Source organism: Xenopus laevis, chromosome 3S (assembly GCF_017654675.1).
Source record: "Xenopus laevis strain J_2021 chromosome 3S, Xenopus_laevis_v10.1, whole genome shotgun sequence".
In the NCBI taxonomy this organism is placed as follows: domain Eukaryota; kingdom Metazoa; phylum Chordata; class Amphibia; order Anura; family Pipidae; genus Xenopus; species Xenopus laevis.
In genome coordinates, this window is record NC_054376.1 from 98,387,096 (window position 1) to 98,403,917 (window position 16,822).

Consider the following 16,822-nt stretch of genomic DNA (forward strand, 5'->3'; position numbering starts at 1 on the left):
TTACAGAAAAATAAATTTAGGACCACCCTAAACCTTGGGAAGATAGTCCAATATTGAACTGGTCTTCCACAAGGACTGGCCCCAATAAGTTGCAGGCTATACTTCACCTTTTACTGTGTCCCTTATCATTTCCCAACTGAGTGAATCTGCAACTACTGTATGTGCTTTTCAGTGGTCCAGGGCTAAAAGGACAATAGTAATGACATCCTTTTAGTGGAAGCTGTCTAGGAGTTTGCAGGTTGGACTTACACCATGGGGGCTCATTGTTGGGTTCTTGGCCACCTATCTGTGCATGTTTAGTAGTTGTTAATGGGAAATCACCAGGGGGGCATTATCTTTCTGCTAATGACACATTTGCTAATTTCTATGTGATTTATTGCTGATTTTTTTTTTTAAAAACCCAAATTGAGACAATATGCCCTGCATTTACATATATGATTTTCACTGATTTCCATGCTAGTCTTCTATCAGTTTTATGATTAAAAATGCTAATTCCAGGAAAAGACTGTATAAAAACCCAAACAAGTTTCCATATAGCACATGGTCTTGAGCATGTTGTTCTTTGTAGTGTTGATAAAACATTCAAGGAGGCATTTATGGGCAGTAACTGTTGTCTAAATCAGTCATTCAGCATACACTCAGAGTCTCCACATTTTATTTAAAGAAACTCTAGCCTTTTTATTTCTAAGTAACTTTCATCTTCTTTTCTATTAATAGCATAGGTACCAAAAGTCATTTTATTTGTCAGGATTGTAAAATAATGGCTAAGTGGCAATGTTTCATAATTGTAATTTTGTATTGCAACCTGATCTGTTTGCCTGATGTGGATAGTGTTCACAATACCTGGCTGTTTTGCCTAGTAGGAGGGTATCTACAGTATGTAAGACCTGGAGTTAACCTTATCTGTTCTGGGAGGGGATTGCAGGACAATGACAGCTCTCACCTGCTGATCCCTCCTCCTGAGCTTCGTTTCTTTATTAACCCTCCTTTTGGCTCAATCATTCCTTCCCCACCTAGCTTGTTACAATCACTGCATCTTATAGCATACTGCCTGTCCCTGCCTTTCAGCTTTAGCTATCTGCCCCTAGAGTTTACATCTTGCCCTTGCTTTTGGCTGCACTTATTTGCCCCCTTTATCCTCTCAGCTATAGATAACTTCCCTTTGATTCTAGTGTCTTCTCCTTATCCTATATCTGAGCACATCCTTTCTGGGCACTTGTGATCTAAAACAGAAGCTATATTTATTTTACTATGGTTACTCCGGGGGACATTGGCTCTTTTACAGTTTGGGACTACCTGGTGTTTGCTCTGATGCTGCTGATCTCAGCAGTTATTGGAATCTATTATGCTTTTGCTGGGGGTGGACAGAAGACCTCTAAAGATTTCCTGATGGGTGGGAGAAGCATGACTGCCGTGCCTGTGGCCCTATCCCTAACTGCCAGCTTCATGTCTGCAGTTACAGTGCTGGGCACACCAGCAGAAGTGTACCGCTTTGGAGCCATGTTCAGCATATTTGCCATCACATACGCCATAGTGGTGGTGATCAGCTCAGAAGTCTTCCTGCCGGTGTTCTACAGACTGGGCATCACTAGCACTTATGAGGTAATTATCGTTTACTCTTGGGGGCTGCAATGATTTCATACACATATAATGGCTACATTTAATTGTAGGTGCTAGTACTGTGCCTAAACAAACAGATATAGGGTAGATACTCATATTGGAGTATACTAATGTTGGTTAAATATAGGACTTGCATTGGGGAAGGCTTGTGTGAAAATAAATGCTCAGATTCCACCTGATGAACTAGTAACTGGTACAATATTATAACATATGCTATCAGTCCCACATAGCCTGTGTTCTTGCGAACTACCAGAATTCTGAGATATCCAGTTCCTCAATGAAAACCCCTCATTAAGTAAAGCAGTATGGCCATGGGTTTTCAGAGAGATGTTGCCCAAGTTAATTGTAGATGACAAAGAAATTATGGTAGTTTCTGGTTGGATTGCAGTATGGTATCTAACCACCTAATCTATAACCATCTATAACCATGTGCCTCCCTGCCACTGCTTTGCCATACCAACAACTTGTGCCACCACAATATAGCAGGCTACAATAGTATCATATCGGGCATTCTTTAATGTATATATACTGTGGTTTAGACTGTCAGCTACAGGTTGATCATGTGGCATAGCAATTCATCATAAAGCTGTCTTAGAATATTGAATTTAAAGTGTTGTGTATGATATATACACAAGTTGTGGTTCTATACCTTGTGGAGACTTGCAAGTTGTATCATAAATAAGATGGCTCCATGCAGGATGTTTGGGACCAAACTCAATCTCATCAGAAGCATCTCCTATTTAAATAATTGTGCCATGGGTGGAAAAACAGAATAAATGCTACAAACATTTTATCTTTTCATTTTCAGTACCTTGAACTCCGCTTTAATAAGTTTGTCCGGCTCCTCGGGACTATACTTTTCATCATACAAACGGTATGTCTTATTATTCCCTATTTCACTGTAATCCTGGGATTCTTATTCAAAGCACAGCATGAACTTAGCCTTTCATGGTTCCACATTTAATTCAATGTATAATAACATGTATGCAGTTAGGAATAAGATGAGTTGAGCTTTATTTACTGTATTTATTTAAAAGAACAGTGTAGAAATACGATCAAATCCAAACAGCTGGGCTGAGCTCAAGACTATCTAACGCATTTCGTGCCAAGGTAGACACTTACTCATAGGCTGTCCTATGACAGCCTATCAGTAAGTGCCTACCTTGGCACGAAACGCGCTAGGCTAATGCATGTCCAAATACTTGATTACTTTAAAATTACTACTAAAAAATACTTGGTCTAGTTTTTCACCAAACAGCAGGTCTTTCCCGACTTTTGTTTCAGTTAACACAAAGCTGCATATAAGTAACTTACATCCTTCATTGCAAGTTGGGCTGCATATATAGTAGTGAACAGGTGGGCAGTTATTTAGCTCTGATTTGAGTTTTCATGTATGTAATGGGCACATACAAATGATTTCAGTATCAGAACTGGTTAATGCAGTAATGTACATGATTCATATTGTTTATCTTGTCTTTAAGCTTGGTGCTGCTTTGGTTGCACTTTCCAACGTTAATCTGCTATGAAAGGTTCTCTATTAACAATCTGTGAATAAACAATTGTTCTATTCAGTTTTCTTTGTTAGCAAAGTCATCAACCCCGCATTCCTCATTGCAGACCTATGTCCCATGACAGGGAGACGTGTGCAAACTGCCGGCTATATTTGTATAATCATTTCAGGTGTCCTACACTAGGTGCATATCTTAGGCAATGAGCTTTTTAAATACATTAAAGGCACACATATATGAGCTGATTTAGAGACTCGTTGAGCAACATGCAAAATGATTATATATTTTACAATGTGACAACAGATGTGATGGCTATATCACGTTGTTTGCTTTTAACGGAAGCTTGAGGAAGATGTGTTATTACGTTAAAGCAATAGTATAATGTAGAAAGTGATATTCTGAGGCCTTTTTAAATTGGTCTACAATTCTATCATTTTTTAAAATTATTTAGCCATTTGCTCAGAATCTTTTCACTTTGGAATTTTTTTTACAACTATGTGGTTGCTAGGGTTGAATTTACTCCAGCAACCAGGCAGTGATTTGAATGAGAGACTGAACTATGAAAAGGAGAGGGTCTCAACAGAAAGAAGTAACAATAACATTGTAGTGTCACAGATCAATAGTTTTGTGTCTGACCTGAAAGACCAACTGAAAACTGCTAAGAATAGGATATCTTTAAAATAGTAAATGTTAACTTAAAGGCCACATGCCAAGTGTTATTTTTGTCTCAGAATCATCAGAAGATCTATTGCCATCACTGCAGATAAAATTGTTTGGGTGTAATTGTGCAAAATAGGACAAAGCACCATGTTATTGCCCGAATGGCGAACTACAGTAAGTACCACAGTGTTTGAAATGAAACGCAAAATAACCCAAGTTACTCTGTACTAATGTGTATTTCCTCTCCTAGATTTTATACACTGGAATTGTTATTTATGCTCCTGCTTTGGCTTTAAATCAAGGTAAGAAAACATTATATAGAGAAACATAATGCCTAAGCCATTATGATCAATGCCATGTATTTTATCAGTAAACAAGTACTTCTTCTAAAACCACACCAATCAGTGCAGTGGACTATGCACATTAAATTATTCTCATACTGAAAATAAATGTTGCCTCTAAAAAACACCTATTTTTGCAAGGCAGCGAAGATAAAGTGGCAAGAAGCAGCTAGTGACGGAAATGTTATAATAAGTATATAAATAGTGCATGATCAGTCTAGCAGTGCTACCCTAATGAGCATCTATTTAGATTTCACTGGACTCATTACTTTTAATTTCCCTCTATACAGTGACTGGGTTTCACCTGTGGGGTGCTGTTGTTGCCACTGGGGTGGTTTGTACCTTCTACTGCACAATGGTAAGCAATTATTTATTTTATCCTTACCTTAAGCTTTCTGTTTCTAAGCAGTGTCATCCCCAGTAGGTCTTTAATGAGAAAGCTATACCATTGAGTTGTTGGGCACTGCAATAAATTACAGTTTAGCCTGTAATGGCTATATATGTATTACTAACCCTTAGATAAACCAAAACCTGCAATTAGCTTAAAAAACCCAAAACAAACTAATTTTTTTTAAAGTTTCAGGTGTGTGTGAGATCAAGTTTTCCCAGGTCTTGTAATTCATACAGACCCATCAGATATTTGTTTTTAATCTTCTGCCACCAACTGCTGATTGTTTGGTATTTGTTACTGTACTCGGCATTCTCTCTAGTGAACTAAATATTTAGCATCAGACACTCCATGCTCCATTGCTCAACACATACAGCAACCATTTTTTCATCTGTGCCCTTACAAAAAGGTTTGAGTAGCAAGGCTGGGGCACAGAAATATGAGTGGGTGTTTTGTGTCCCTGGTGCAAAATTGTTGCATAAAAGTTTGGTTAACACAGCAGAGAATAGTTATAGTTATACTGTGATGAGAAAAACCTCCAATATGGAATACATGAGAAATTGTAACCTTAAAACAAGGTTGTTTTGTTGTCCAAGCACCTGTGTGACATTGCCGCAAAAGTCCAAACCTTTTTTATTTACCCACTGAAAAATATAAACCAGAAACAAAAAGATGACAGTGTGTGTATTAAAGTTTACCTATGCAGGACAATATCTGCTAAATAAACATAATAGTTGTATTAAACTGGCCTCCAGTAAAGGGAAGAATTTAAATGTACCGGTATATATATATTGCCCTCTCAAATGATATCAAAGAATGCCCATGTGAACTCACCATGTACAGTTTCCTTAAAACTAAAAGCTGTGCCAGAAAATGTTTTCATAGCCACTAGGAGGAAACAAATTACACACTTACCTCTTAAAATGACTGTATGACAAATATAAAACAAAAGACCAAAATTAAATAAAGGTAAAAACATACACGTGACAATGCATAACTAAAAGCAGATGTATATTGTTCTTCCTCTTAGTTCTGTTTGTTATTCTTTTGTAGGGAGGTCTGAAAGCTGTGGTCTGGACAGACGTGTTCCAAGTTGGGATTATGGTGGCTGGCTTTTCATCTGTAATTATAAGAGCAGTTGTGGTTCAGGGTGGCATTGGACCTATTTTGAATGATTCTTACTATGGAGATAGATTAAATTTTTGGGAGTAAGTGGCTCACTTTTTACCTTTTGTGTATTTAATGAGCAACACATGTAAAATAATTAAAAATAATTCCACTTATAATTGTATCGGAACTTCCAATTAAGAAAATACATCATCACACATAGCCAGAGTTAGAGAATCACAAAATAATTAGCAAAAATCTCCAGCTTTCATATTGTTGGACAGAGTGGAAGGATTGAATAGATTACAAAATGAAGTAGGGCTTGATGCATTTGGACCCCATACTACCCTAGGCAACAGTGCTTCAACTACCCCCTTGTTGACTGTCATATGCACAGTACAGTATGTGCTTGTGCCAATTGTGGAAGAGAGTGCTATCCCTCACCCCCTTAAAGCTGCTACCCCAGGTATAGGCCCCTCTGTGGCTATACCAAAAATATCGCCATGGATGGGCAATTGGAATAAAATTGGTTGGAAATGCTGGGGCATTGCCTATCTTTTGGAGCTGACAAAAGCTATCTGACTATTTTGAAGATAAATAGACAAGTATGATTGTATGCAGTATGATTATATGGTGTCTAAGTCAGTAAATAAACATTCCCCTCACCTTTTACCATAAAACTGCACCTCTCCTTCAGGCTTCTCCCATCTACTGTATTGGACCCTTTTAGGGCAAGGCCCAACAGGTTGTGACCCACTGAATCACCTTGGGATCTTTCTAAAAGTGTAATGCATAGACCTTCACCAATTAAAGATTATTTATGTTTTAAACAAAAACAAGCTACTTTTATATTAATACATGTTTTTTTTTGTCCAGTTTTAATCCTAGCCCTCTGCAAAGACATTCCTTTTGGACAATTGTTGTTGGAGGAACGTTTACTTGGGCAGGAATTTATGGAGTAAACCAATCTCAAGTTCAGAGATACATTGCTTGTAAAACCAGGTTTCAGGCTAAAATGTAAGTGTCAATGCATTGCTACTGAAATTATCAAGGATACAGGGCACTGTGCCAGGGAATGGTTTCTATATGCTGAAATTAGAGCCTGCTGACATCATAATGAAAACATAAGGATATCATAATGTAAATGTATTTAAGTTTTCTTGCGTATCTAATGGCACACCCTGTTCTTCAGAATGTTACAGTTCATCTCATGTTTATTGGCTGTGTCCCAAGGGATTTTACCAAAAAAAAAATTATGAAATTCCTATTAAATACAATATGACAACTCCCTCTCATAAATAAATGCAGAGAAAGAATATTGTAATTCAATCATTCATTTTTATATAAGGTAAATACATAGAAAATCATATTGTAGAAATAAGTAATTTCTCTTTAAAATGTACTTTTAAACATGGAATTTAAAGAGAAATTGCTTTCAGTTATGACTATGAAGATTTTCATTCATCCAGGTCATAGTAAATCTAGTATAGGTAAATCTAAAAAACTGGACTTGCTGAGTAATCATTGACGACGTTTCACTACTCATCCGAGCAGCTTCTTCAGTTCAACTGACTGGTGTGGGAAGTTCTCGTCATATAAACTCTTCCACTAATCCAATCACAATGGCACATTGTAACTTTTCAAGCTTTACAGTTGATATATATCTTTTCCTGCCTGTCTAGGTCTTTGTATGTGAATCTTCTTGGACTTTGGGCAATTCTGGCTTGTGCTGTATTGAGTGGATTGGCCATGTATTCAATTTATAAAGACTGTGATCCCTGGACTGCCAAGTTTGTGTCTGCCCCAGACCAGGTGAGGTTATGCACTAGTATGAGATTTTTTATAATGGAAATCCAATATTCAGAAAAAAATGCAAGTTACTAGGGATGATTCTGAGGCAACCTTCCCAATGCCATCCCTCCTCACTACTCAAGCTCATAAATTTAGCATCAGAGAGAGAGAGAGAGAGAGAGAGAGAGAGAGAGAGAGAGAGAGAGAGAGAGTGGGGAGGGTGGTGGCTACATCACATTGCATTCTCTGCATTCTCTGCACTAGAAACGCTGAATTTCCAGTTTAATCATTTGAATTTTGGCTCTTAAAGTAGACTTTTTGCTGTCCCTGGTAACACACATGTACCTGTACTACTACCCCTTGGATGAGTACATACCAGCAGTTAAATGAATCCAATAACGACCTTCAGCCAATCAGAATTACTGATTCCCCATTTGATCAGAATTTTTGGACAATGTCCGCATAAGTGAATGAGGCAGATATCCAATAAATCCGGGCCTGGTGTGCATGGCATGAGTTACAGTTTATTTGGATTGTTGGACATAAATTGTTACATTATATGAGTGTGGAGTTAACTTATACCCCAGTCAGGAGTAACCCAGAGGCTTTAAACCAATACCATTATCTCCTATAAAACATTCAACCATCAAACTGAACAGTAAAATGTTTGTTTTTGCATTACCCAATAAGCTCTTTCTGGGCAGATACAAATGTGTGTTTCTCATAGAAAGATTAATATAGATAAATATGGATGTTAAACGTTAAACTCGAGGTCTTGTAGCCCACAGGAACTAGACAGTTGCTTACACTTCTCCAACAAATGCTATATGCTGATTGGTTGTTATGGAGAGTTAGAAGAACTTAGCACCCCTATTTGCATTTCTCCTGGTTTTATACTTCTATTTAAATGCAGCAGCTCAGGTGCAGAAAATATGCCACTGTTGATAGACAGATATACATATATTAACTTTTAAAAAATAAAGACTCCCTAGCTTTTCCAGACAAGCAAATTAGATCAGAAGAGATGTTATGACTGGACTAACTAACAATGTAATATCCTTATACATTTAGCTGATGCCGTACCTGGCTTTGGATATTCTGCGGGATTACCCAGGACTCCCAGGGCTTTTTGTTTCATGTGCTTACAGTGGGACATTAAGGTAAGGATTATAATTCTTGACAGGTGGGAATGCAATAATAAAACATACAAGTCTGATTTCTAAGTACAGCACAACCCTTCAAAAATGTATTAGTGTTTTCGGGGACATTTTCTAAATTTGTAACTCATTGTTTTATATGGGCTGTGTTTCAGGATGAAACCAGCTGTATATAATTTGTAGGTATCTTATTAAACAATTAAAAAACAGAACAGTGGCATAACTAGATGTTACTGGGCCCCACAGCAAACTCAATTTAAAAACATTTGTAAGTTGACCTATTCTATCAAGATATATTTATTTAAATTGCTCACTAATCAGGGCCTTCTACACTCCTTGGCTCCCCTGCAGGGGCTGCTTCCTCTGTAGTTCTGCCCCTGAAACAGAAACTAAACAGTGACATTTGTATTCCTTCCCATCAGTACGGTTTCCTCCAGCATAAACGCTTTAGCTGCTGTAACAGTGGAAGACCTTATAAAGCCTTACTTCAAATCCCTCAGTGAAGCGAAGATGTCTTGGATCTCCAAAGGAACAAGTAAGATTTCCTCATAGTTCCGTTCCATCAGCAGTGACAGTGGTTTTTTATTCACATGAATTACAAAAGGAACGGGGATAACAGGAGGCTAAAATCTGTTAGCATAAAAAGGCAACGCAAATCATAAACCTTTGTCTGAGGCCGTAGTTATCTGCTTATTCTCACTTGCTGCAAAACACACGTGACTGTTGACATGGTCCTCGTCTCACAGGTTTACTTGGGTGGTATATCGTCAACTAAACTCCTTAACTACATCAACAACTTACCGACTTCTTGACATTTCCTTCCCCTATTTATTGATAAATATTATAGACTTAGTTCTACTTCTTCAAATTTAGGTCAGCTAAGCTGGTGAACTTAAAGAGGAACAATCATTTTATAGGCTTTGCCTCGTTTTTACCGTTAATAATAATTCTACCATAAATAAATAACAGTGAATGTGTGAAATAGCTATACAATTTCTTTTATTTCTCCGAGGTCTCATATATGGGGCAATATGCATTGCAATGGCTGCTCTGGCATCTCTGATGGGTGGCTTGTTACAGGTAAGGGTTTCCTGTCATTCAATGCCATAAGAGCAGTACACAATTTCTGTTTATTGCATCACATTTTTGTGTCCACTAAAAGCTGCTGACTCTGCCCATCCAAACTAGTGTAAAGGGGCCTCCTGCATGAGGAATGCATCTGGGCACTGATGCGGTCCCTGCTTATAGGTCCCCATAGGCCGTAGTATAATCTCAGGGACCAGTAATCAGATCACCACATGGTTGGACGTATTGGGCAAAGATCCATTCATTTGATTACCTCAACACAAACTAAATCCACCAGCTAATAACGTCTGCATGTGACATTAGCTTACGGGTTATGACACATGGGTCAATTAAGAGAATTTAGGGGAACAAAATGCTCCGTGTCACTTATCCTTATCCCTCCTCCATTAACTTTAAAAGCACCCAATGCAGTTTTAAGTGTTTTTGAGCAATAATTACTTGCACAAAAATGTGCCAACACTTTCAGGCTATTTCGTTCTGAAGTTAAAGCAGGGTGATTTGGAGCACTTTGTTTTCGCTCCATGGAGATATAAAATCTCAGGGTCACCAAATGCTCAAAATTTCCTGCAAATAAACAAAATTGATATGCCAAGTTTTGCAATACATGACATATCACCAAACTTGTGTAGGTAACATTCGAATAATGCCTTTTTTTTTCCTACAGGCAGCTCTGTCTATATTTGGCATGGTTGGGGGTCCTTTGCTGGGCCTGTTTACCCTGGGGATCATCTTCCCGTTTGCTAATTCACTAGTAAGTACAGTCATTACTATATTATTTAATATTGATTTTATTTTTATCATTTGCTGCACTAAAGGTTAATGGTAGTTGCTGCAAACAGATTATACATTAGAGTTTAAGGTACAACGTTTTATATTTAGAGCAGTGAATATATTGACAGTGGGGTGATGAGGTCTGGTCAATGACACCATAGCATCAGACTATGTATGTAGGGCCGTTTTAAGAAATTGTAATTGTAATAATTGCCAACTAGGATGGGAGCACCACTATAAAACATTTAATATATTATGACTTTTGACAGAATGCCCAGAAATAGGTAGCAGACCCCTCATTTAGTCATCTGGAAGAACTATACAACAGGCACTCCCAGATCTCATAAACAGGCAAATTAAATGAACAAACAAACAGTAAAAACAAACACAAACACAGTAAAAGAAAAAAATCTTATATTACAAGGGCATACCAGGTATAAAAAGCCTTTTGTGATTTGTGGTGTTGTGCGCTTACTCATAAGTTATCACTAAGTGAGTTATAGCATATAATATGTTATAGCATATTTAGGTCTGGAGTATGCACATCTGGAGCCCACCTTTCCACTGGGGTGAGCTTTATCTTTTTTAGCCTTTACACTAAGACATGGGGATCATGTCACTTCAGTGAGCATCGAGAAAAAGAAGAAAAATTGATCAATGCACATTCCCTGGTCCCCTGTCACATCCGTAATCTATGCAGATGCATGTATTTACAAAGACAGGGGTTTTTTAGTTACAAAATTATGATCATGAGATTGATAAGCCACCATACCATGTCAAGGTAAAACCCATATGTTGGCCCCTAACTATTTACCTCTGGTTATAATTTCAAATGCTAACTCCTCCCGGCATAAGAGCATTACCTGAAATAAAGGTCTCCCGACCTGGGCATTGGTTTTCATCATAGGGCTTAGTCTTCCCCCGCCATTAGCTTTCAAAGGGGAGAGATAACCTAGACCCCAGCATTGGTTACTTCAGTAAGCACTAGCCATTTCTTCATTGCCTGCTTTGTTATATTGAAGTTTACCTGCTTGAGGGTAGTCCTGTTAGTCCCACCTATGGGATCTTTGCTCTAGGCCCACAGGTATATATGAGATGCTTACATGCCCAGTGCTGCTTCTTGTGTATTCGAATGTGCTGTGGGGTGGAATCTTTTTGTTCACATACTCTTATGCATTCCTTGTATTTTTATTATACAGCTTGTGGGGTGACTCTCTCTTGAAGTGTGTATGGTACACAGCCATCACATTTTGGCAGTCTAGGTTGCTACAGTCCAGTGAGCAAACTGTTTGAACTGCTTATGAGCAAATTTGCTTTCCTGTTGTTAGGATCAGTGACTGCAGCAAGTGCATAGAATTTTACATTTCAGCATGGAGACGCAGAATAGAAAGGCAAATAGTTAAAAAAAATAAAAAGATAAAGGACAATTACAATTGCAAATGCAGTGTGTGTTCAGCTCAATATGGCAGTTCTGAGCTTCCCATGAAATAGTCCTGTAGGTTTGCCATTCCTAGGTGGCAGCCAGATTTCTACTGTAAGTAAAACCAATTCCATACAATATTCAGGTTTGACTATTGATGGACAATTTTAGCATTTCCAGCATCTGGAACGTCTGAAAAATGGGAGACTGCATATAGACTTCTATGTTTTGCATGGAGGAGATGTGTTTGTCTTTATATGAATCTGGCTTTTATTACTTTCCAGACAGTAGCATTGATACATGTATGGAGCAATTTGGGAGATTTGTTTCACACTTCGATGTACCAATTTAATGTAAAGTTTAATGGTATCGAGAATGTTTAAACTAAAACCCACCATAAAACAGTTTTGAGAAACAATGTTATGTTGTCATTTCAGGGTGCTGTAATTGGTCTCCTGTCTGGCTTTACAATCTCCCTGTGGGTTGGCATCGGATCCCAGATTTATCCCCCGCTTGCATCCAGCAATTTAGCCAAACCTCTCTCACTAGTGGGCTGCAATTTCACCAGCATTGAAAGTAACTGGACTTCCACTGTGATGCCCATGATGACAACCCTATTTCCCGAAACACAAGTCAGCAGCAGGTATATCAGTTAAATGTAATACGTTTTTGGGAAACATGTCAGTCAAAGATGTTTCCTTGTACTGAGCTACACAAATGTTAAACTAATAGCTGGGGCAATAGAACTGCAAGGTTTTTTTTGTGCTGTTCTTATTTTTATAAATAAGATAAATATGTATTTGACTTGTTTTATTGGACTTAAAGTTGCATTTTGTTGGATTGATTTATATGATTTTTATTGTTATTTGTCTTTGCAGGCCAGAACTTGCAGATAGCTGGTACTCGCTATCATATCTGTATTTCAGTACTCTTGGGACACTAGTTTCAGTTATAGTTGGTCTAATAGTCAGCTTGCTTTCAGGTATGAGATACACCTTATTACCAGACAATTTAAGTATGATACTTTTTTTAGGAATAGAAAGTGAACAAAGTTTATGTCGCACTTTAAAGTGATAAAAGAAACTCTATACTTTTAACCCTTTGATAATTGTAGGTACAGGACTCACTAATGCCTTGCATCCCCCCCTCTTCAACTGGAGAGTTGAACCTCCCCATAAGGCTATGCCTACTTCATGCTGGAACTTGTAGTTCTGCAATATTTCTGGCTCTGACGTTTAACTAATTGTTCAACCTATGCTAAGGTGTGCTTTCAATGATATTATTAGCAATTATAATTTGTGAAGCAAGCGTTAATAAATCACTTTGACTTGGCACTTACTCCAGTTCCAGTTTGATTTTGACTTTTTTTGCAGGAGGGTTAAAGCAAAATATAAACCGGGATTTCCTCTTAACATCTGAAGACTTTTCCTACTTGAATGTTCTGTTCTCTTCTTGCAAAAAGAAAGGGGTAAGTCTACCATTGCCAGTGCACATATCAATTTGCTCAATAAAGCAGAGTTCCTTAAACTTGACCTTCCAATGTCTCCTAAAGGAATGCCAGGATCTGTCAATATTTATATTTAGAATCTCAGTAATTCTGTCACTCATTACACTGTAGCCATCCAAGACCTACAGGTGCAATAAGCAAATGGAAAGGCAGGGCTAATCAAAGGGAGGCAAACACAACAGTCCTTGAGCAATTTTATAGCCCCAGAGGCTGCATGGATTTCTCTGTATGACATAATTTGTTACCGTCTGATCTCATTATGCTTTATGTTGCATAATTGGTGCAATGCATAGAAAATTTGGATAGCACTATAATCCTACATTTGGTTCCCTTTGTATGTTTTGCCCAGCTATTTATAATAGAGCCTGACAAATGAGCATTATGATCTTCTCAGATGTTAATGGATGCTTGTCATTTTATTTCACATTTCTTCAATGAGAAACTTTCCTTTTAAAAGACAACCAAGGAAGGCAGCCAAGAAAAGATGCAGTTGGCAGTTAAGAGCCATGTCTTCCAAGGAGTGTTTAATTAACCCTTACTGCTGACATCACTTGGCATGTACAGAATAAGCAAATGTGCCCTTTACCTACAGCAGCACTTGAGAGTGGGAAATACTAATGATTGCAGTGAGGGGAATCAGATACTCATAGAGCTAAAAGAGACCGCTACTGTACCTTTGGGCTTGTGTATTAAGTCCTATACGCAGAGCACAGATTAGGCAGGTTTCATTAAAGCACCTGGTACACAGGAATATGCCCTTTACAATGAAATAAGTGGAAACCTTTTTGTTTTATGGCATTTAAAAACACACACATACATACAGAATATTTATATATATTCTTTCTTTTAGCAGGAAGAAAAAGTTGAAGTGCTGAACTGGAAGGCACGTAGTACAGATACTTATGTGGAACAAGGCACAGATAACCCCACATTTAATCATATGGAAATGACCTCTACGGAAAAAAGAGAGAAAATGAATGGAATTATTGCTTAAAATCTGTCATATACTTTTCTGTTTAATAAAGAAGAAACATCATGTGGACAAGCTGGAACTCAACTGCCAAGTTTAAGATATTTTCAAAGGACAGACATGTGCATTAACTTACTGAAAGGCAGTTTCACGGACATTGAAAAAAAAACACTTTCACACCTGTTCTTCCTATTTATAGATTGTATTAAATGTTTATTAGATTCAGAACTGCAAGTTTATACAATTCAGACAAAGCAAGCTGTACATGGCAGTTACACTGAAGAGGACATAACTAGCACTAAATGCTCCCTATATCATCCTGAAGTGGATGTCCCAAATAATGATATTTAACCTGCTGGTATTCAAGGGTTGAATAGTCAATTAGAATTCTTATTTTCAAGTTTAAAAATTCATACATTTCATTTTCTTCAGCTGCTTTGGTAATCTTCGGAATGAGACTGGCGCTTCAGCAATTATCATGAGTTTCGGCGCATGCGCAGTTGTCAAGAAACAGAAAATTGCTCCAACTACTCATGCGCCACTTCGCCGGTCTCATTCCAAAGATTACTGAAGAGAAGAAGATGTCGTCCGTGAACTCCGCTGGACAGAACCTGCCATGAGGGGTAAGTAAAGAGTTAGGGGCATTTGCCCGGGGGGGGCAACTAGGCTTGGGCGGAGGAGGGAGAGGAGTCTATGTAGGGTTGGGGGGGGGTAAGGTCTTTTTTATTAAGGGTTTGCTTCTCCTTTAATAGCATAGACTTGCTTAGTTGTAAGTTTTACTTGTATCATATATACTTTGTCCTACAATGGTTATCACATACAAGCCTCAAACTATAGTTTAACCAAAGAACTAAGAAACCAAAATAGAGCAACCAACTCTTGTATAAAATGAACCAACCAAAGGCAAATTTACATAAGGGCATTCCAGGTGGTTGTCTGTCTCCCTTAATTAGAAAAGGTCCCAGTGTTGCAGAACAGAATGGGGCAAATTGGTGGTGGAGCAGGGGTACAGACTGGGGCCAGAGGAAAAAATGAGATTGAAACTTCCCAAAACCCTCAGCCATATATCCTATATTTCACCAATACATCTGTTCACAGTCCTGCTGCTGCATATATTCTCTGCATATATTATGTGTTGTTTTTTTTGTTGTTATTAAAAATAAATATTTGCACAATTTGATTAAACACTGTCGTAATTTATAGGCATTAAAGTGATAAAATATCAGTTTTTCAAATTCAATTTATTGCTCTATAAAATTTCACTAAATCAAAAGACCATACTTTATTTTGTATGCAAATCTCTTTAGGGGTCATTTACTATGCAGCTTCAGTAGTACATGGCACATTGTGATTAGCACTGGCTAAGAAATGGATCACACTGCGCTGAAATAGCAAAGGCTCAGTAGCTAAAAGGAAGGAGCTATATTTCCAATGGCCCTGGAAATAATTAGACCAAGCAAATGATGAATTGTTTTTTCAAAGCAATACCCATCTAAGGGCGTTTGACAATGCAAGTTGAAAACCGGATATATCACATATTTATTTATAAGCAGTTTCTTTCATGCCTATCGACTTGTAACTTAAAACCACACAGATTACATATTTATATTATTAATATTAGATTGCATAACATTCCATTTATCAGTCTTATCAGGTTCAGGGGTTCACATTGCTGTGGTATCTGGCGTGAAATGGATTCTATGCAAATCTCTCACTTTCCCGTAAGCCCGTCCCTCTTGACATTTCCCGACTGTTAATAAACTAATTTGTTTAGAAAGATCTGTCTGGCATTGTATAGTGAAAGTTGGCATCAGAAGGAATGTGACTAACCCAAGCTTTATATGTGTGAGTGTGACCTATAATTAAACCAATTCTTCAGTATAATTTAAATCAGACATAGCTGAATGTTCACTTCAGTCTGTGCGAATGATGGGAGGTCAAGGTGATGCTAGCCTGCTCTCCTTTTGAGATTAGGTTGTGCTTGCTGCTGTCTTGCTCATCTCTGCAATTATTAGGGTATATTATGCATTTGCTGGAACACATCCCAAGAATTTCTGACTGGTGGCCCTGTCTCTCACCACCAGCTTCATGTCTGCACTGACAATCCTGGATACCCCCGCTGATACATATAATATACAGCATGTTTGCCTTTTCCTATGTCTTGATTGTTATCATCTATGTAGAGATCTATTAAATATGCTGTTTAAAAACATCTGTTTCTTAAATCTGTTATATCACATACCATCATAATTATCCTCCCATGTTAGTTGGGAACCAGCCACCTTTTCTGAAAAATTGGCTTCCTATCGATTTAATATTCTTCTTTATTAATAATAGTCTTATGTCATGTTTACCTGCTTAAAATACTGATCTGTTCAGTCCCATATGAAAAGTTCAAGATTTCTTGCACAAAAATAGTAGGCGGCACAGTATGTTTGTGTGCATTGCCATCATAATGAATGTGCTAGCTGTCCTGCCTACCTCCCTGTTTTGTTT

General features: G+C 37.8%; 1 protein-coding gene across 2 annotated transcripts; it reads left to right on the forward strand.

Moving 5' to 3' along the window:
- Positions 1–647: 647 nt before the first annotated feature.
- On the forward strand, positions 648–14,765 carry LOC108713211 (sodium-coupled monocarboxylate transporter 1). Of its 2 annotated transcripts, none has more exons than XM_041588672.1 (15): positions 648–1,602; positions 2,429–2,494; positions 4,039–4,090; positions 4,420–4,487; positions 5,571–5,725; positions 6,501–6,641; positions 7,307–7,436; positions 8,487–8,575; positions 8,995–9,107; positions 9,585–9,652; positions 10,323–10,409; positions 12,287–12,492; positions 12,728–12,831; positions 13,223–13,317; positions 14,210–14,765. In XM_041588672.1, exons 1-15 carry the CDS (start codon positions 1,252–1,254, stop codon positions 14,348–14,350), a joined length of 1,866 nt encoding a protein of 621 aa, XP_041444606.1. In that variant the 5' UTR covers positions 648–1,251; the 3' UTR covers positions 14,351–14,765. The 2 variants fall into 2 exon arrangements, with proteins under 2 accessions (XP_041444606.1, XP_018111557.1); XM_018256068.2 differs by having other exon boundaries at positions 652–1,602; positions 14,207–14,765.
- Positions 14,766–16,822: the final 2,057 nt, after the last annotated feature.